Source organism: Delphinapterus leucas, chromosome 11 (genome assembly GCF_059928025.1).
Source record: "Delphinapterus leucas isolate spDelLeu-1000000601 "Yukka" chromosome 11, BTC_Dleu_Yukka2, whole genome shotgun sequence".
NCBI classification, from domain to species: domain Eukaryota; kingdom Metazoa; phylum Chordata; class Mammalia; order Artiodactyla; family Monodontidae; genus Delphinapterus; species Delphinapterus leucas.
Genome location: NC_143139.1, coordinates 91694923 through 91709487, shown reverse-complemented (window position 1 = coordinate 91709487; position 14565 = coordinate 91694923). Strand labels below are relative to the sequence as shown.

The window sequence follows — 14565 nt, the reverse complement described above, 5'->3', positions numbered from 1 at the left end:
CTGTCTCTTCCCCTCTTACAGGGTGACTCGGGCGGCCCGCTGGTGTGCAAGGAGCCCAGTGGCCGCTGGTTCCTGGCGGGGCTGGTCAGCTGGGGCCTGGGCTGTGGCCGGCCCAACTACTTTGGCGTCTACACCCGCATCACAGGTGTGATTGGCTGGATCCAGCAGGTGCTGACTTGAGAAGCTGCCCCCGCAGAGCAAGGGCCCCCACCTCTTGGACTCAGAGAGCCCAGGGCGCCCACCAGGCAGGGGAGCAAGTATTCTGCCGGTGGCAGGGCCCCGTGGGGACAGGAGGTGGTGTCTCTCCTCTCCCGCAACCTGTTGCCTGACATCTGCCCCAGTGAGGACACAAGGAGGGAGAAGGGCCATCAGCTGGTGGTCGAGACTTCCCCTGAGGGCCTGGGATGGTCACCAGGCCCGGCTGGGGGGGGGTCACGTCCAGCCTGTCCCCTCCTGATTCTCTCTCCTCCTTCCCCTTCCTCCGCTGCTGACTTTGGTGGGCAAGGGTCGAGCAGCAGTCATGTGGCTGCCGGGCCCCCCGCCTGCCCCCGCCCCAGCGCAGAAGCTGCTGGGCCGGCATCCTCTCCAGACAGCAGATTCCAGCCTTTGAAGCCCTTGGCCTAACTTGAGGGGTGGGGGAGGAAGGTGCCTCCGCAGGAAGGGCCCTCAGAGCCCTAGAGACAGCCAAGTGGGCCAGCCGCCACTGCAGGCCAAAGGGTGGGGAGCCCCAGGTCCAGGGTCCTCCCACGCCTACCTGTTCCTCGGGCCTTCACTGCCCACTCTCACCTGGAGGTGAGCTCAGCTGCCCTGTGGAATAAAGCTGTCTGACCCGAGGTCCTGTTCTGGGGATTGAATGGGGCCCCGGGCACCAATCTCATGCCTTTGACTGAGCAGCCCCTGTTATCTGCTCAGCCTGTTGGCTAAGCGTCCAGGAGACCAAGGGGTGGGGGCGGTCAGTGGGGGCAGCGGTGGCCTCCAGGGCAGCTGCCTAGGTCCTGGGAGCAACCCCAGGAAGGCAATGGTTTGGTGCCCCTCAGGTCAGAGTGAGGGCTGGGACAAGTGATGCGCTCCTTCTGGAAGCTTGGAAGGAAGCTGAGGGGCAGAGAGTCTCATGATCGCACCAGGGAGGGGTCAGGAGTGGAGCCTGGAGCGGAAGCCCCATCTCCTGATTCCCAGGCTACCACTTCCCCTCTGGCACGGCACTGCCTCTGCATTCTGAGTCATTTATTCAGTGAGCAGCTCACAGGCTCCTACCACGTGCCAAGGGCCGCACTGGGGTCACAGAGCTGCACAGAACTTGGCTCCTCACCTCGGGAGGGGTGGGGATGCTGATCCAGGGTGAAGGGGCTTTGGGGTAGCCTGCAACTCGGGAAGGCTGCCTGGAGGAGACTTGGGGTTCAAATGTGGCCAAGGTGGGGAAGAGCATTCCAGGCAGGGGAACAGCATGTGCAAAGGCAACAGTCCCCAAAGTCAGTGGCCTGTTAGGGAACAGTAAGTTGTTTTTAGTTGGAACAGAGGTTGGCAGGGGTGGTGGTGGGGTGGGCGGTAGGGCTAAAAAGGAATGCATGGGGAGGGGCAAACTGAGATTAGATGGCAAAGAGCTTGGAGTAGAGCTATGAATTGACCCTGGGCGCTCTGGGGAGCCGTGGAAGGCTCTAGAGCAGGGAAGTGACTGACACAGTATGGATTCCCAGTTTAGAACCACCACCGGCACCAGTCTGGAGGAAGTGGGAGGCAGGGAGGCCGGTAAGGAGGCCACTGCGGAATTCCAGGGAGAAGAGGATGGGGCCTGGACCGAGCAGGGCAAGGGGGATGGACATAGGGTTGAAGGACCCTTACTGTCCTCCAGGTGCCCCAGTGGATGGGGTGACGTGAGGGAGGAGTCACCCAGGACCACTCCCACCCAGGGCACCTGGGGAGGGAAAAGCTCTGGGAAGGTGTCATGAACTTGGGATGCTTCTGGGAGGGAGATGTCCAGGAGGCAGGCGGAGCTTGAGAGAGGTTTGAAGGAGGGATTTTAGAGCTGCCCTGCAAGGAAGGTGGTCCGGGGAAGACGGAGGAGGTGGGGGAGACACAGACTGCAGACGTGCGGGTCCGGAGTAGGAGGCTGAGGGGAACTGAGGGGTATGGAGTCTTAGCAGCCAGGGCTGTGGCCTGAGTGGGAGTGGTCAGGGAGGCGTACAGGGCCAGGCCCTGGTGGAGGTGAGGAACGGGGGTGTCAAGGGCGGACAAGTCTTTCTTGGAGCCTAGCTGGGAGGAGAAGGAAGCGGGGGAGCCTAGTGTCGAGAGGGTTTTCAAAGGTAGACAGGGAACAGCCATCGCATCCACGTGTGGAGAGCCCTCCACCCGCTGGGTCCTGCCTGTGGAGATGGCGCAGACGCTATGGGGGGACACCTTTGGGGTGGGGGCAGGACTACCCCGGGTGGCCTCTCAGGGATCTCAGAGGGGGAGCAGAACACTGCTGGAGGGTGCTTTGCTAAAGTGCAAATTCATGGCCTCACCCCAGCCTTAATTAGTAGGAATTAGGGGGTAGGGGGTAATCTGTCCTTTTAACAAGGCTCCTGGTGACTCTTTTGCAAGCAAAGCTGGACACAAAAAGCGAGGTCAACTTCAGAGAGCCGAGTGGCCCCAGGGAGAGTGGTGAGGTCCCCCCAGCCTGCTGAGCGGGCTGGGGAGGCTTCGGTCAAGGGGAGCACTGCTTTGCAGAGATGTCCCCCGGCAGCGCTGAACTGCTGGGGGGCGGGGCTGGGGAGCCAGGCAGACACTCAGTAGGACCCGGGAGGTGAAGGAACTGGCCAGGCAGGGTGGGGGTCCCGTCAGACTCTGAGAGAAGATGGAGGGGAGACTGGGGGTTGTATTTCCTAGGACTTGGGGCAGAGGGTGGAGGTGACCAGAAGCTATCACAGCAGGAAGCAGAGGGGACGTCCTGCTAGGTTAGGAGGGAGCTGAGGTGGCAGGGTGAAGCCAGAAAGGAGAGCACCTTACCTGAATGGCGAGGTGAGACTGGGAATTGGGACGTAGGGAGCCAGGCTTGGGAGGACCTGGTATTCTGATTCCCAGAGGCCCAATTCCCTACCTCTCAGCACCCCAGCTAATCTAGGTCTGCCTGGAGGCCAGAAGAGACCTGCGTGACTCCAGGGGGCGGGGCCTTAGAAGTCACCTGGTCCACCCCGTCACTTTACTGTTGAGGAAACTGAGGCCCAGAGAGGGGATGGTACTTTCCAAAGTTCACCCAGCAAGGCAGAGCTGGTACCCTCGGTGTCCGGCCACGGGACAGAGGATGCAACCGTGATGCGCATCCCCCCAGCACACACGGGAGAGTGACAACAGGGCGGGGTCCCTGGGCTTTATGAAAAAGCCCCATTACCTTGGGTTGTCTACACCACCTTAAGTTTAGCCCCTGTCCCCAAACGTGGCCCAGAGAAAGAGAGGGAGACAGCCGGGCTGGCTGCTTCTTCAGGTTTTATTACACGGTGGTGTTGGACACCGCTGGGAAGCAAGTATCCAGCTGGGGAGGCCATAAACGCAGGAGAGGCCCCTTGCTCAGCCCCTGCCACCCCAGACTCTCCCTTGGGCAGAGGGAGGAGTGTCCCCCTTTCCCTTGTCACCAGCTCCTGAGTGGCCCCGCTGCCCCTGCTGAACCAATGCCTCCCTTCCTCCTGGCCAGGGCACTGTGCGACCAGCAGTACAGACAGCAGGGGCACGGGGAGCAGGCAAGGTGAAGGCCGAGTCACCCATCCCCTCCTTCAACAGCGCTAACGCCACGCCCTTCATCGCCCACCAGTCCCTCAATCTCCATCCTGGGTCAGGCAGGTCCGAGTCTGCGCCTTGTGCCCTCCCTGAGGGCTTTCGGGGACCTTTGCTCCTCTCGGTAAAATCACAGCAAACCTGAGGTAGGTAGGGCAGGAAGTGAACCCATGTGACAGACAGGGAGACTAAAGGAGGTGATGTGACTGGGCTGTGGGGGGAGCGCATCTGCCATGCAGCTGGGGGACCTGAGGGAGGGGACGTAGGGGCCTGGAAGACACAGCTGGACAGTGCCACACTTTGACCACCGGCAGGCGGCTCTGCCCAGGGGTCCCAGGGCCCGCATCAGGCCTTGCGAGGTCCCAGTGGGCCCCCACCCGGCCCCCGGAGGCAGGGGTAAATCACAGCCCCGCAGGTGTAGACAGAGGTGACAGCGGGGAGAGCTCTTCCTCCGCCTCAGGCTGGGGGCCCACCCCGCGGTACAAAAATAAAGGATTTCAGAACGGAACCCCAAGTCCCTGGAGGCGATCTGGGGCCTCACATCCGGGTGCCTCTGGCTTGTAACAGCTAGAAAATAAGAGGGGGCAGGGGGACGGGGTGGGGAGTGGCCAGAACACCGGGAGGAGGGTGAGAGGGTGAGGCCGGTGAGGAAGGGGTAGTGCAGGGCCAGGAGCAGGGCGGAGAGGAGATTGGAATGGAGGGAGGGAGGGGTGGGGAGAGAGGGAGAGAGAAAGAGTCAGGTGAGTCACGAGGTCCTTTCTGGGAGGAAGGAGGGGGGCTGAGGCCCAGAAAAAGTGTATTCAGAGCTGAGCAGGAGGGGAAGCGGGGAGAGGACCCAGCTCGCCCATCCAGGGGCCCCATGCCCCACCTTGGGCCGGGGGATGGCTGCCTAGGAGGCCACATTCTGCCAAGGCTCTGGCCAGGGGGTCGAGGCCCAGAGGCTGGTCACCACTGTCTCAGGCAGAAGGTCACAGAGAGCAGCTGTCTGTCCCCATTTTTGAGGCAACTGTGGCCCAGAGAAGGACAGTGACTTGCCCAAGGTCAGACAGCAGGCAGATAAGACTGAGTGGGGGCTTGTGGGCACCTGGCCAGGGCTTTTTCTGCCACAGCCCAATCCTCAGCCAGCTCCGGCTGACTCCTCCTAGGCCAAGGGAATCCAAGTGTGGCCTGTCCTTCCCACCCCTGCAGAAATAGGGAACCCAGTGCCTCGAGGCTGTGATGCAGAAGCTCCCGCGTGTGCAGGGATGAGGTCAGGGCACCTGGCTTCTGCTTCCCTTCCCTCCTTCCCAGTGTGGCTCTGATGCTGCTGGGCAGGTGGGAAAGAATTTCCTCCCCCTTTTGTCTCATCTCAGAGCCTCATCCCCAAGGCCAAGATAGGCTGAGAGACTTGGGGGAGGGGAGAAAATCAGCCGGAAGTTCGGCTCAAGTCCAAAAAAACAAGAGATGAGCACCCTCCTGGCTTCCGCCCCTGCCTCCAGCTCTGCCAAGCTACAAACCAGGCGTGGCAGCTCTGGGGGCGGGCGAGGGGCCCAGGAGAAGCCCTCACCGCAAGCGCAGCCTCAGGTCTGAGGGGGCGCAGACGGGAACCTGCAAGGAGGAAACGTGAGGAGGTGAGGCGCTGCAGCAGGGTGGCCCGGCCTCAGATGTGCCCGGCGGGGTCGGCGGGCACCAAGGAGGTGCAGCTGTGCCCCTCTGCCCCGGGCCCAGAGGCGGGAGGTGCCAGAAGGGGTGCGGGAGGCGGCAGGCGGGATGCTCTGGGATGCGGTGCCGGGGCACCTGGGTGGAGGGCACAGGAGGCTGGGACCACAGCAGCCCCGGGATGGAGGTGTGAGCAGGCAGAGAGAAAACCCGGACAGGGGCAGAGAGGGAAGAGGCAGGGTGCAGATGAGATCCAGGAGGAAGAAGAGGTGGATGGAGATGAGGCAGGACCTCCGGCGGGAAGCGGAGGAGGAGGAGGCGGTGGTGAGAGGGAGGAAAGGTTAGCGGGATCCTGAGATGACTGGGCTGCAAAGAGAAAGTGAGAGAAGGGATGGTTATGCAGGTGAGGCACCAGGCACGTGGCTGAGCTAACCCTGGAGGGCCCGCCCCCCGGCCGTCCCGGGACCCCAGGCTCCACAGCGGGCTCCAGCGGGGAGCCGGCGGGAGGCACGGCCTTTGTTAGCGATCGTTCTCCTCGGGGGTTGGCTGCACCTTTCTGCTGCGTATCTGCCTCCACCTCCACCTGCACCTGTGCCACCTCCACCTCCTGCCGCTGCCGCTCCTCCAGCTGCTCCTCCGCGCGCTGTGGACCAGCCGGCAGACCCAGGGAAGAAAGAGCGCAGAGCTAACGAGGGGGCCGGGGCCCGCTGGTGGCTGTCCCCGCAGGCCCCCATCTCAGCGTGACGGGGACGGGCGAGGGGCACCTCCCGGGGAGGGGAGTGCTACAGCCACAGAAGCCGGGGCATCTTGTCGGATCCCCGGGGAAGCCTGCGAGGGGCCTGGGGGAACCAGCAGAGGGTGGGGTCCTGCTGAGGATGCTCACGGATGCGCCTGGCTGCTGGGACGTGGAGCAAGGCTGGGGGAGGGGTGTCAGAGGAAGGGGGTGGGTGTGTGGCCAGGGCAGCCTTGAGGGCTGCCTGGGAAGGCCTCGTTTTAGGAGGACCGACCCAGAGCAGAAATGAGGCCAGGGGAGGCCCAGGCAGATCTCAGATGTCAGCACCAGGCTCTCGCACCCCAGGTCCTGAGGTCTCTCCCAGAGACGCAGGAGCAGCCAGCTCACCTTGCACCCTTGCAAGGCCGTGCCGGCCGCTGGCCCCCATGGGGCTGGGGTGGGCAGGGGAAGTCACAGCCCAGGGAGGCAGACGGCCAGACGGGAAGCGGAGTTCCTAAGTCTCCAGCACATAGGGACAGGCTCCTAGAAGGAACGGTCTCCCTTCTTCCCAGCCTGCCTAGCTGCCTGCCCCACTGGTCCTACCAAAGGCCCCTCAGGCTTCCGATCAGCTCTGCGTCCAGGGTGGCAGGACCTCCGATTAGCCCCCTCCCCGCCAGCCAGCTGATGCTGCCTCACAGGCCAGGGTGGAAACACAGGGCCGGACCCCAAGGGCTCCAGACCCCTCTGCTGCTGTGTCCTAGGAGGGAGCCTGCGGGAGGGGCAGGATTAACGGATTCGGCTTCCCTGCCCCAGCCCAGGCCCCTGGGAAATAAATTACCCCTTTGGATCCCAGAAGTTGCAAGCTGGTGGTCCACCCCTCTCACTCCTCTGAGAACACAACCAAGGTGCCCAGAGGGGGCGGGACTTGTCCAAGGACACGCAGAGCGCTCACACCACGCCCAGACCCCTAGTCCAGTGCACTCCCCCTTGTGCTACGCTGCCCCGTGGCCACCATGCGACCACCATCCAAGTGGCATCTAAGTCCACCCTCGCCGTGCCCTGGGGATAATCTCATCTCGTTGTCCCCCAAGTCTGGGCCTGGGTAACTGGCGTGAGCAGGCAGGACGGTGGGTGGCATGGGATGGATGGCATCGGCTGTGAGCAGGGGGTCAGGCGTGTGCAGCGGGAGGGAAAAAGAAGCTCGGATGGCTAGGTGGAGGGCGGCGAGGGGAGGGAGGAAAGGCAGGGAGGCCGAGGTCGGGGCAGGGCAGGGGCTGGGGCAGAGGGCTCACCTTGGTTTTGCGGCTGGACTCGGAGCTCAGTCCGTGCGGGGAGCTGTAGAGCTCCTTGGACACCACGCACAGGAACTCTGCCTGGTCCTCGCTGCCATAGTTGTAGGAGGAGCCGATGCTCACCAGCTGGAGGGGCGGAGCATGGGGAGAAAACGACAGGATGGGGTTGAGGGGACGGGGTGGGCGGACACCGGCACTTGTCAACTGTGCCCTGACCTTGCTGTTCCATTCAGGCCCATCCCTGGGTTTCCAGAGGACACCTCTGGTGCAAAGTCAGAGTCCTCTCCCCCTCCACCCCCACCTATGGCTCTGGGCTATTTCCAGGGCCAGCCCCCCGACGTGGCTTGGCTGGACCTGATCCTTAGAGGAGGGGGGTTATCACTGCTGTTCCTCCCCCATATCTAGCAGGCAACGTCCTAAAAGCAGGCAGAGGCCTGTAATGGGCAGGCTGTCTCCCTCTGTCCCAGATGTGGCTGAGGCAGCCCCAGAACCAGGCTGCAGGATGGGGTTGACATGACCTGGTGGAGCTCCATAGAATATTCTGTTCACTGTTGGAAGGAGAGGTAGAACAGGTCGCCCGTTCCTTACGCCAGCGGTCCCTGACATGCCCGCTCAGCCTTTGAGAGCCCATGCAGTTGCCAAAGACTCCCTTAGGCTTTCAAGAGTGGCCCCACCTTTGTTCTGGGGTCCCTAAAATAACCACACCTGCAGGGCCCCTTCTGACTGATAAAGGTCCTGCACGTGATGGGTCTCATTCGGCCCCCAGGAACCCTCATCCTGCAGAGAGGAAAAATCAGCCTCTTCATCAGATGAGGTCTGGAGAGGTGGTGAAGTCCCACAGCCAGGAAGAATCTGAATGTGAATGTGGATTCAAATTCAGGATTTGAATCTGGGACCCCGAGTCCTCTCAGGGGTCCTATGGACTTAAATGGTTCTAATAATTCACAGGGTGCTAGCTAGCTCCAACGTTTAGAGGCCTACTCTGGGCTAGGGACTTTATCCATGGTCTTTCTATGGAGGTCTTTCAACATTCCTGCAAAGGAAGTACTACTGGTCCATGTCACAGATTAGGAAACTGAGGCCCAGAGAGATACGCCTTGCTCAAGTTCACACAGCATGTCAGTGGCGAGGTCTAGATATGAATCCAGGCTTCCGGCTCCTGGACTGGACTAGTTCCTCCATCCTGCCCGGCCATCCTGGGAAGCCTGGCCTTCTTCAACCTCCAGGTGCAAGGGAGCTTGTAAGGATAAAGGGTAACCCAACCCTTCCCCTTCTCTAAGGGCAAATTTGACCTTGGGTTAACTTGTTGGCTCTGATCCTCTGGAAACCTCAGAGAGGTGTGACGTCAGCTGCATTACTAGGGCAACACCGTTTATGATAAAAATCTCTCCTGCTGGTAAACTGCATAGGTACTGGGAGGAAGTACAGGTCACCATAAATACCTCATGGGAAGCTGCTGCCCTGGGCTGCCCTGAATGTGGCAACGCTTGGAACTGGGCATGTCCCTTGCGGGGACCTGGAATCTATGCCTATGGAATTGTTACACAAGGTGTGGCCCCAAGGGGACCTCTGCTCTCCTATGTGGATCTTGTCTCCTCGCACCAGAGCTGTCGCTTGGGGGCCAGAGACTCACACACTATGGTGTAGACCACTACCTGGTTGCTGGGAGGACTCCCATTAAAGATGATTCCCGGGAGCTGCCCTGCGGCCATCGGGGCTTCCCTCCTCTCTCCTTCCTGGTCAGTCTGCTGCCAAGTGTGGCCTTTCTTAATCTTGTTTAGTCTGTCTTAAGACCCCGGGTGGGGGCTGAATTGGGCACCCCAAGGCTGGGGCTGCGGGAAGGGAGGGGCCTGCTTTGCCTGGGGGTGTGGCCCAGCCCACCTGCTCGAAGCGCCAGCCGTCGGACATGGTGGAGACCATCTGCGTGAGCTCCTCCTCCTGGCACTGCAGCACGCGGTACACGTGCTTGGGTGGGACCTGCAGGCAGAGGGGGGACGTGGAGGGCACCTGTGGGAGTGCCAGGCACCCCGGGGGCGGGAAGAGCACCTGTCCTCCCCCCACCATCTACCCCTAAGAAGGACAGAAGTGGGGGAGGGGAGATGGGAGCCATGTTCTGAGTACCTACTATGTGCCAGGCACTCGACGTGCATGTTCTCACTTAATCCCTCCAAAAACCCTAGGAGTTATGGGATGTTCATGGAAGTTCAGAGAGGGTCAGTTACTTGCCCAAGGTCACCCAGCTAGAGAGTAGCAGAGCCAGAATTGGAACACAGGTGATACAAGTGGGAAAGGAGGAGGGGCTTAGGGGACATCCTGGGGCACTAATTGAGGCAGGTCCTCCAGGGGACGCGGGGCACCCTCTCTTCAATCTCCTGGGGCTGGGAGACGGTGCCTCACTACCCATTTCCCACCCTCCACGTCTCCCCCAAGGTGGGCAGAGAATCTCTCCAGCTCCTCCTACAGCCTGGCCACTTAGGCCTAGGGTCCAAGCTCAGAAACTCCAGCTCCAGAAGCTTGTGCCGTGACCTCCAGGGGACCACCTGAGCCCATGAAGTGGACGATGTAATAATCCCACATTGCCTCCCACAGGGCCCCCTGTACCTCCACAGTGACCCCATTTTGCCTGGGAGGAAGGGAAGGGTGGGCAGTTCTCAGCACCTCTACATTCCACAAGAGGAAATCAAGGTCCAGAGAGGGGTGTGATTGGCTCAAGGTCACACAGCAAACAGAGCCGAGGCAGGGAAAGAACCCCAAGTCCGTCTCCCAGTCTGGGGCTTTGCTGAACGGTTTGGGAGCTGGACAACCACTCCTCCCCTTATAGGAGAGCTTGGCCTCCCCAAGGAAAACTGGCTCTGCCTCTCCCAACCTTCCTCCTGACCCCCCTCCCCCGTCCCCGCCACCCCCTGCCCTGGCCAGGGATGCCGCCCCGCTGCCCTGCAGCCCCCCGACCTGTGTGACGGTATAATCCTTCTCCTCCATCCGGTCTTTGATGATCCGGATCAGCGGGCCGATGTTGTAGAACTCCGCTTCCTCCAGGACCCCTGGCACAGACAGAGCAGCACCCCACCCCCGTCACTCCCACCGCCCCCGTGCCCCGTTCTCACCTTGTCCCCTCCACCTCCACCCCCTGCTCCAGTCACACAAAGGTGATGAGCCTCTGAGTTGGGGTCAGGCAAGAGGGAACACTTCCTTCCTTGGGTCCCACACTCACTGTAGTAGGGGTGAGAGGCTGCCATTCAGTGGCACTATATCCCTGCTGTGCTGAGCACGGTGACCCAGGGATGGTTGGCAGCCCTCTAGTCTGGGGCTATCCAGAGGCAGTGGACCCGTTGGGACTGGACCCTATGCCACAGTGAGAAGGGGCTTGGGTGGCTCCCGATTACATGTTCCCATTTATGAAGCATACACTAAGTGCCAGGCACCGTGCCAGGTATGTCACACTCTTCACTGCAGTTAATTCTCAGCACAAGAAGTAGGTACTTTCCTCACCCCCACTGAACAAACGGGGAAACCGAGGACCAGGCAAAGCAGCAGCTGTGCAAGGCCACACACCTGGCGCTCGGCAGAGCTGGGATTCACACTCAAGTTCCTCTGCCTTCTAAATGCATAATCTTTGTGCACGTGCATCTCCCCAATCACTACACTTCACAGTTTGCAAAGCCCCTCCTGTGCTCACCACAAGCCCCAGGGTCGTGGAGGAAGCAGGCATTATTGTCCCCATACAGTTAAGGAGACTGAGAGTCCTAGAGACTGAGCGAGTGCCCTCTCCAGTGAACGGGACAACCCTCGGCCTTAGGACTCCCCTAAGCTCCTGCGGGGCAGAGACACTTCCTGTCCTTTCCATGACTGGACTCTGGGCTCCCCGGGGACAGGGCCCATGTCTGATGTCCCCGGCGCCCACACCCACCTAATACAGAGGACACAGTGAGCGAGTGCTACTGCCAGGATGCCCCCCGTGGAGCCCTGCAGAGGACAGACAACTAACTCTGCATCACGGGTCCGCAGTGCCTGGCACTGTGCTAAGTGACGCACTTGCATTAGCTCCTTTTATCCTCACAGCAGCTCAGCAAGGTGGGTGCTATTGTCACCTCATTCCGCAGATGCAGGCATGGAGGCACAGAGGGATAAGTGACTTTCCAGGTGTCACACAACTAGTCAGTTTCCTCCTGGATCCCCTGGCCTCTTGGATCGGGGCTCTAGCCCTGTGTAAAGGTGCTGGGAGTGTCAGGGCTTGACAGACCCAGAACCTGTAAACAGGTGTTGGCCGTGACGCTGGAGTGTTTACCTCCCCTCCCCATGGGACCTACTCCTGGGCCCAGGCCACGCCCATGGTACCTGCTGCCCCAGGGGCTGCCGGGAAAGCTGTAGGGCTCCGCAGAGCCGATGCCTACAGCGGGCTCTGATTTTGAAGCTGTGGCCTTCTGGGGAGCCACCTGGCTTCTAAATCACTGTGTCCCACAGGGGTCAGGAGGGAAGACCGTGGGCCCGAGTGAGGAGGGAGGGGCTGTGCTAGACACCTCCAGGGTACAAGCCCCGGGACTCATGACATCTGGTTTTCCCAGAACATGTCCCTAATGCAGATCGCCGCCCCTCCTTTATATACACAAGTGGAGACTCAGAAAGGAGAAGTGACATGTCCAAGCTGGCCTAGCTGGGTCAGGTGACCCAGAGCCACACCCTGTGCCCTAAGGAAAAGTGGACTTGGCACCCCTTGCTCCTGGCAGGGGCTCTGCCAACAAGCCTTTCTCCCAGGCAGGCATCCGGTCTTTCTCCCCACTGTCTGTTGGGCCCAGAAGTGGGCATCTACAGGGCCTCAGCCAGCCAGGCCTGGGAGGGACCAAAGCCCTGCTGGAGAGCAGGCTCCGCCCACCCCTGCCTTCACCCACAACTGTGCTGCAGGGGCTGCCGGATCTGGGCGAGGAGTCACCCACTCGACACACCTGCGGACCCACGTGAGCCCTCACCACGCATCTGAGGTACCCCATCACCCAGACAAAGAGAGCCACACCTCTCCCCATGGCCATCTCCACCCACAACTGGCTTCCCAGAAGGCCAGGGGAAAGGGCATCCCTGCCCAGCCTCACTGGCTCCCTCTATCCTCTGCTTCCGTGTTTCTGTCACCTCCCCAGCAGCACCCAGTGGAAGCATGGGCCAGTCACCTTGGCACAGTCCCTAGGCTCAGCCTGGACACAGGCTTTGGGAGTCAGTCCTGTCAGGAATGAGAAGAAGCAGGAAACATGGAAGAAAGCAGATGTCCCCTGAGGACAGACAAAATGGCTTTGCGCCTCCACAGGAGGCCCTGGCAGACTGCAGAGGGCAGGGCTAGGGTATGGGCCCTGGCCTCCCCGGGACCAACTCACCCTCCTCAGCCATGTCCTTGTCCAGCACCAGCTTGCCATGCCGGAGGAAGTTGAGGATGGGCCCGAAGTAGGTGGGGTCACGGTCAATGAGGTAGGCCCCCGTCTCATCCTACAAAGGTGAGGGGCACAGGCAGTGAGAGAAGAGTGAGCCCCGCTCCCCTGCCTGACCTCTCACTTCAGTCCCAGTAAAGGATCAGCGGGAGGGCAGGAGGGGGCGGAGTGTCTGCTCTTCCCCAGAACAGAGTGTCCTGATGGAGTAAAAAGGCTTTGGGGTCAGATACACCTAGGTTCAAATCCTGCCCCGGCCTTTTCCTGACTGTGTGACCTTGGGCCAGTGATTTGGCCTCTCGGAGCCACCCTCTTCTTTCCCATAACTGGAGAGCATTGTGAGCATCCAGTGAGGTCTGAGTGGCACCTGACCCAGCATAGGGCTCAGGGATTGTCCCTCTTAGAGGTTATTCCCTGAAGCCAGCCCTACACTGTCTCCACCAGATCCCCTGGCATTCTGGGGATGTTTACAAGTTTCCAAAAGAGCCACTATCTCATTGGATACCCTCAGCCTGCAGGGAGGCAGAGCAGGCATCAATACAAGTCTACAGAGAGGAAACAGAGACATCACCAGGTGAGGGGACTTGCCCAAGGTCACAGCATCAGAGGGTCAGGAAACAGCAGAGAGGGGGCCTTAGAGGTCATCGCCAGGCCAGCCCTCTGGGGTTACAGACACGAGGCTGAGCAGGATAGGGTTTGACCCAAGGTCATGCAGGAGGTTTGCAGCAGAGCTGAGAGGGGAACCCAGAAATGGTGCCCCAGGCCAGCGCTCCTACCTGATGAAGCCCAGCTGAGAAGGCACCCCGGGATTTCTCCACCCAGCTCCCTGTACCCCAAGGCTACCCATACCCCAAAGGGCGGGGAGGCGGGGAAAAGCAGACTCAGTAACTCCTTCCGTGGTGCAGGAGTCCAGTTTGGGCAGAAGAGAATGCCCTAGGTGTCTGTCTCTTCCCACAGCCCCAAAGGAGGGGGAGAGTCCCCATCCATCAGCCTCCTGGCTTGGGAGCCCAGATCAGCGCTCAAAAACTCCAAATGGGCGCAGCCCGGCGTTGTCCTGTTGCCACGGCAATGGGCACATCCCTCACTCTCCGATCCATTTCCTTCTCCCCTCCTCCGGCCAGTTCTTCCCGCCTCCAGCTCTTCGGAAATAAACCCAGCCGGGTTTCCAGCCCCGCGGGCGGGCCAGGCTGGACAACCAGATTCCGGCGAGCTAAGGATCCCCGACCGCCGCCCACCCCGCGGGCCTCACCCGGTCAGACTGCAGCTCTTCCCCCTGGCACAGGCGGCTGAGGAAGGACTTCTGCTCGCGGCACAGCGTTTGCCGGGTGGTCAGGAACACCGTGCCCCCCACGTTGAGCCTCACCCACTTGCTCCAGCCGCCCGCCCCCGCCGGCGGCGCTGCCTCCCGGGCCTCCATCCTCATCGCTCTTCCCAGCGTCTGCATCCTGCCTGCAAGGCGGCTGGAGGCGGGCATGTACCGCGCGCCGGGCATGCCGGGAGTTGTAGTCCGTGCCGCCCCGCGTGAGTGTGGCCAGGGGTGAGGGTCAGCCGACGCCCTCTATCCCGCCTTCTCCAGCCCCGCCCTACTCTGCCCTTCCTGGGAGGCCTACAAATGGGAGTTTCGTAAAGAAGTTCTTTGGCCAAGTTACTCTGTGTTTGGGAAGGTCAAGTTCGAGGTCACTGGGAAAATAGTGATACCCCAAATCAGCGATCCTCCCATTTGGTCTCCACATTGTTTTCCCTTTGTCCAGTTTGGGTTATCAAACAG

At 61.0% G+C, this 14565-nt stretch overlaps 2 protein-coding genes across 4 annotated transcripts in view; one reads left to right on the top strand and one right to left on the bottom strand.

The window, feature by feature from the left end:
- Positions 1-886, top strand: part of TMPRSS6 (transmembrane serine protease 6) — a 31870-nt gene extending 30984 nt beyond the window's left edge. The window contains exon 17 of the mRNA XM_089921287.1: positions 22-886. Coding sequence (XP_089777413.1) covers positions 22-180 — 159 coding nt within the window. The 3' untranslated portion in view covers positions 181-886. The remainder of the gene's footprint in view (positions 1-21) is intronic.
- A 4293-nt stretch (positions 887-5179) lies between these two features.
- KCTD17 (potassium channel tetramerization domain containing 17) lies at positions 5180-14346 on the bottom strand. 3 transcript variants are annotated; one of them, XM_022596707.3, is made up of 7 exons: positions 14047-14278; positions 12750-12858; positions 10339-10430; positions 9271-9366; positions 7390-7515; positions 5938-6028; positions 5278-5751 (listed from the first exon to the last, which is right to left on the bottom strand). In XM_022596707.3, the coding sequence occupies exons 1-7, from the start codon at positions 14269-14271 to the stop codon at positions 5387-5389; spliced, it is 1104 nt and encodes a 367-aa protein (XP_022452415.3). In that variant the 5' UTR covers positions 14272-14278; the 3' UTR covers positions 5278-5386. The 3 variants fall into 3 exon arrangements, with proteins under 3 accessions (XP_089777412.1, XP_022452415.3, XP_030616641.2); XM_089921286.1 differs by lacking the exon at positions 5938-6028 and having other exon boundaries at positions 5180-5751; positions 14047-14281; XM_030760781.2 differs by having other exon boundaries at positions 5278-6028; positions 14047-14346.
- Positions 14347-14565: the final 219 nt, after the last annotated feature.

Coding starts and splice junctions, on each gene's coding strand:
- KCTD17 (XM_030760781.2), bottom strand. CDS start 14,289: ATGCCCGGCGCGCGGTACATGCCCGCCTCCAGCCGCCTTGCAGGCAGG. Junction 9,367..10,338: donor AGGATTATACCGTCACACAG/GTCGGGGGGCTG, acceptor CTCTGCCTGCAG/GTCCCACCCAAGCACGTGTA. Junction 7,516..9,270: donor ACGGCTGGCGCTTCGAGCAG/GTGGGCTGGGCC, acceptor CCGCCCCTCCAG/CTGGTGAGCATCGGCTCCTC.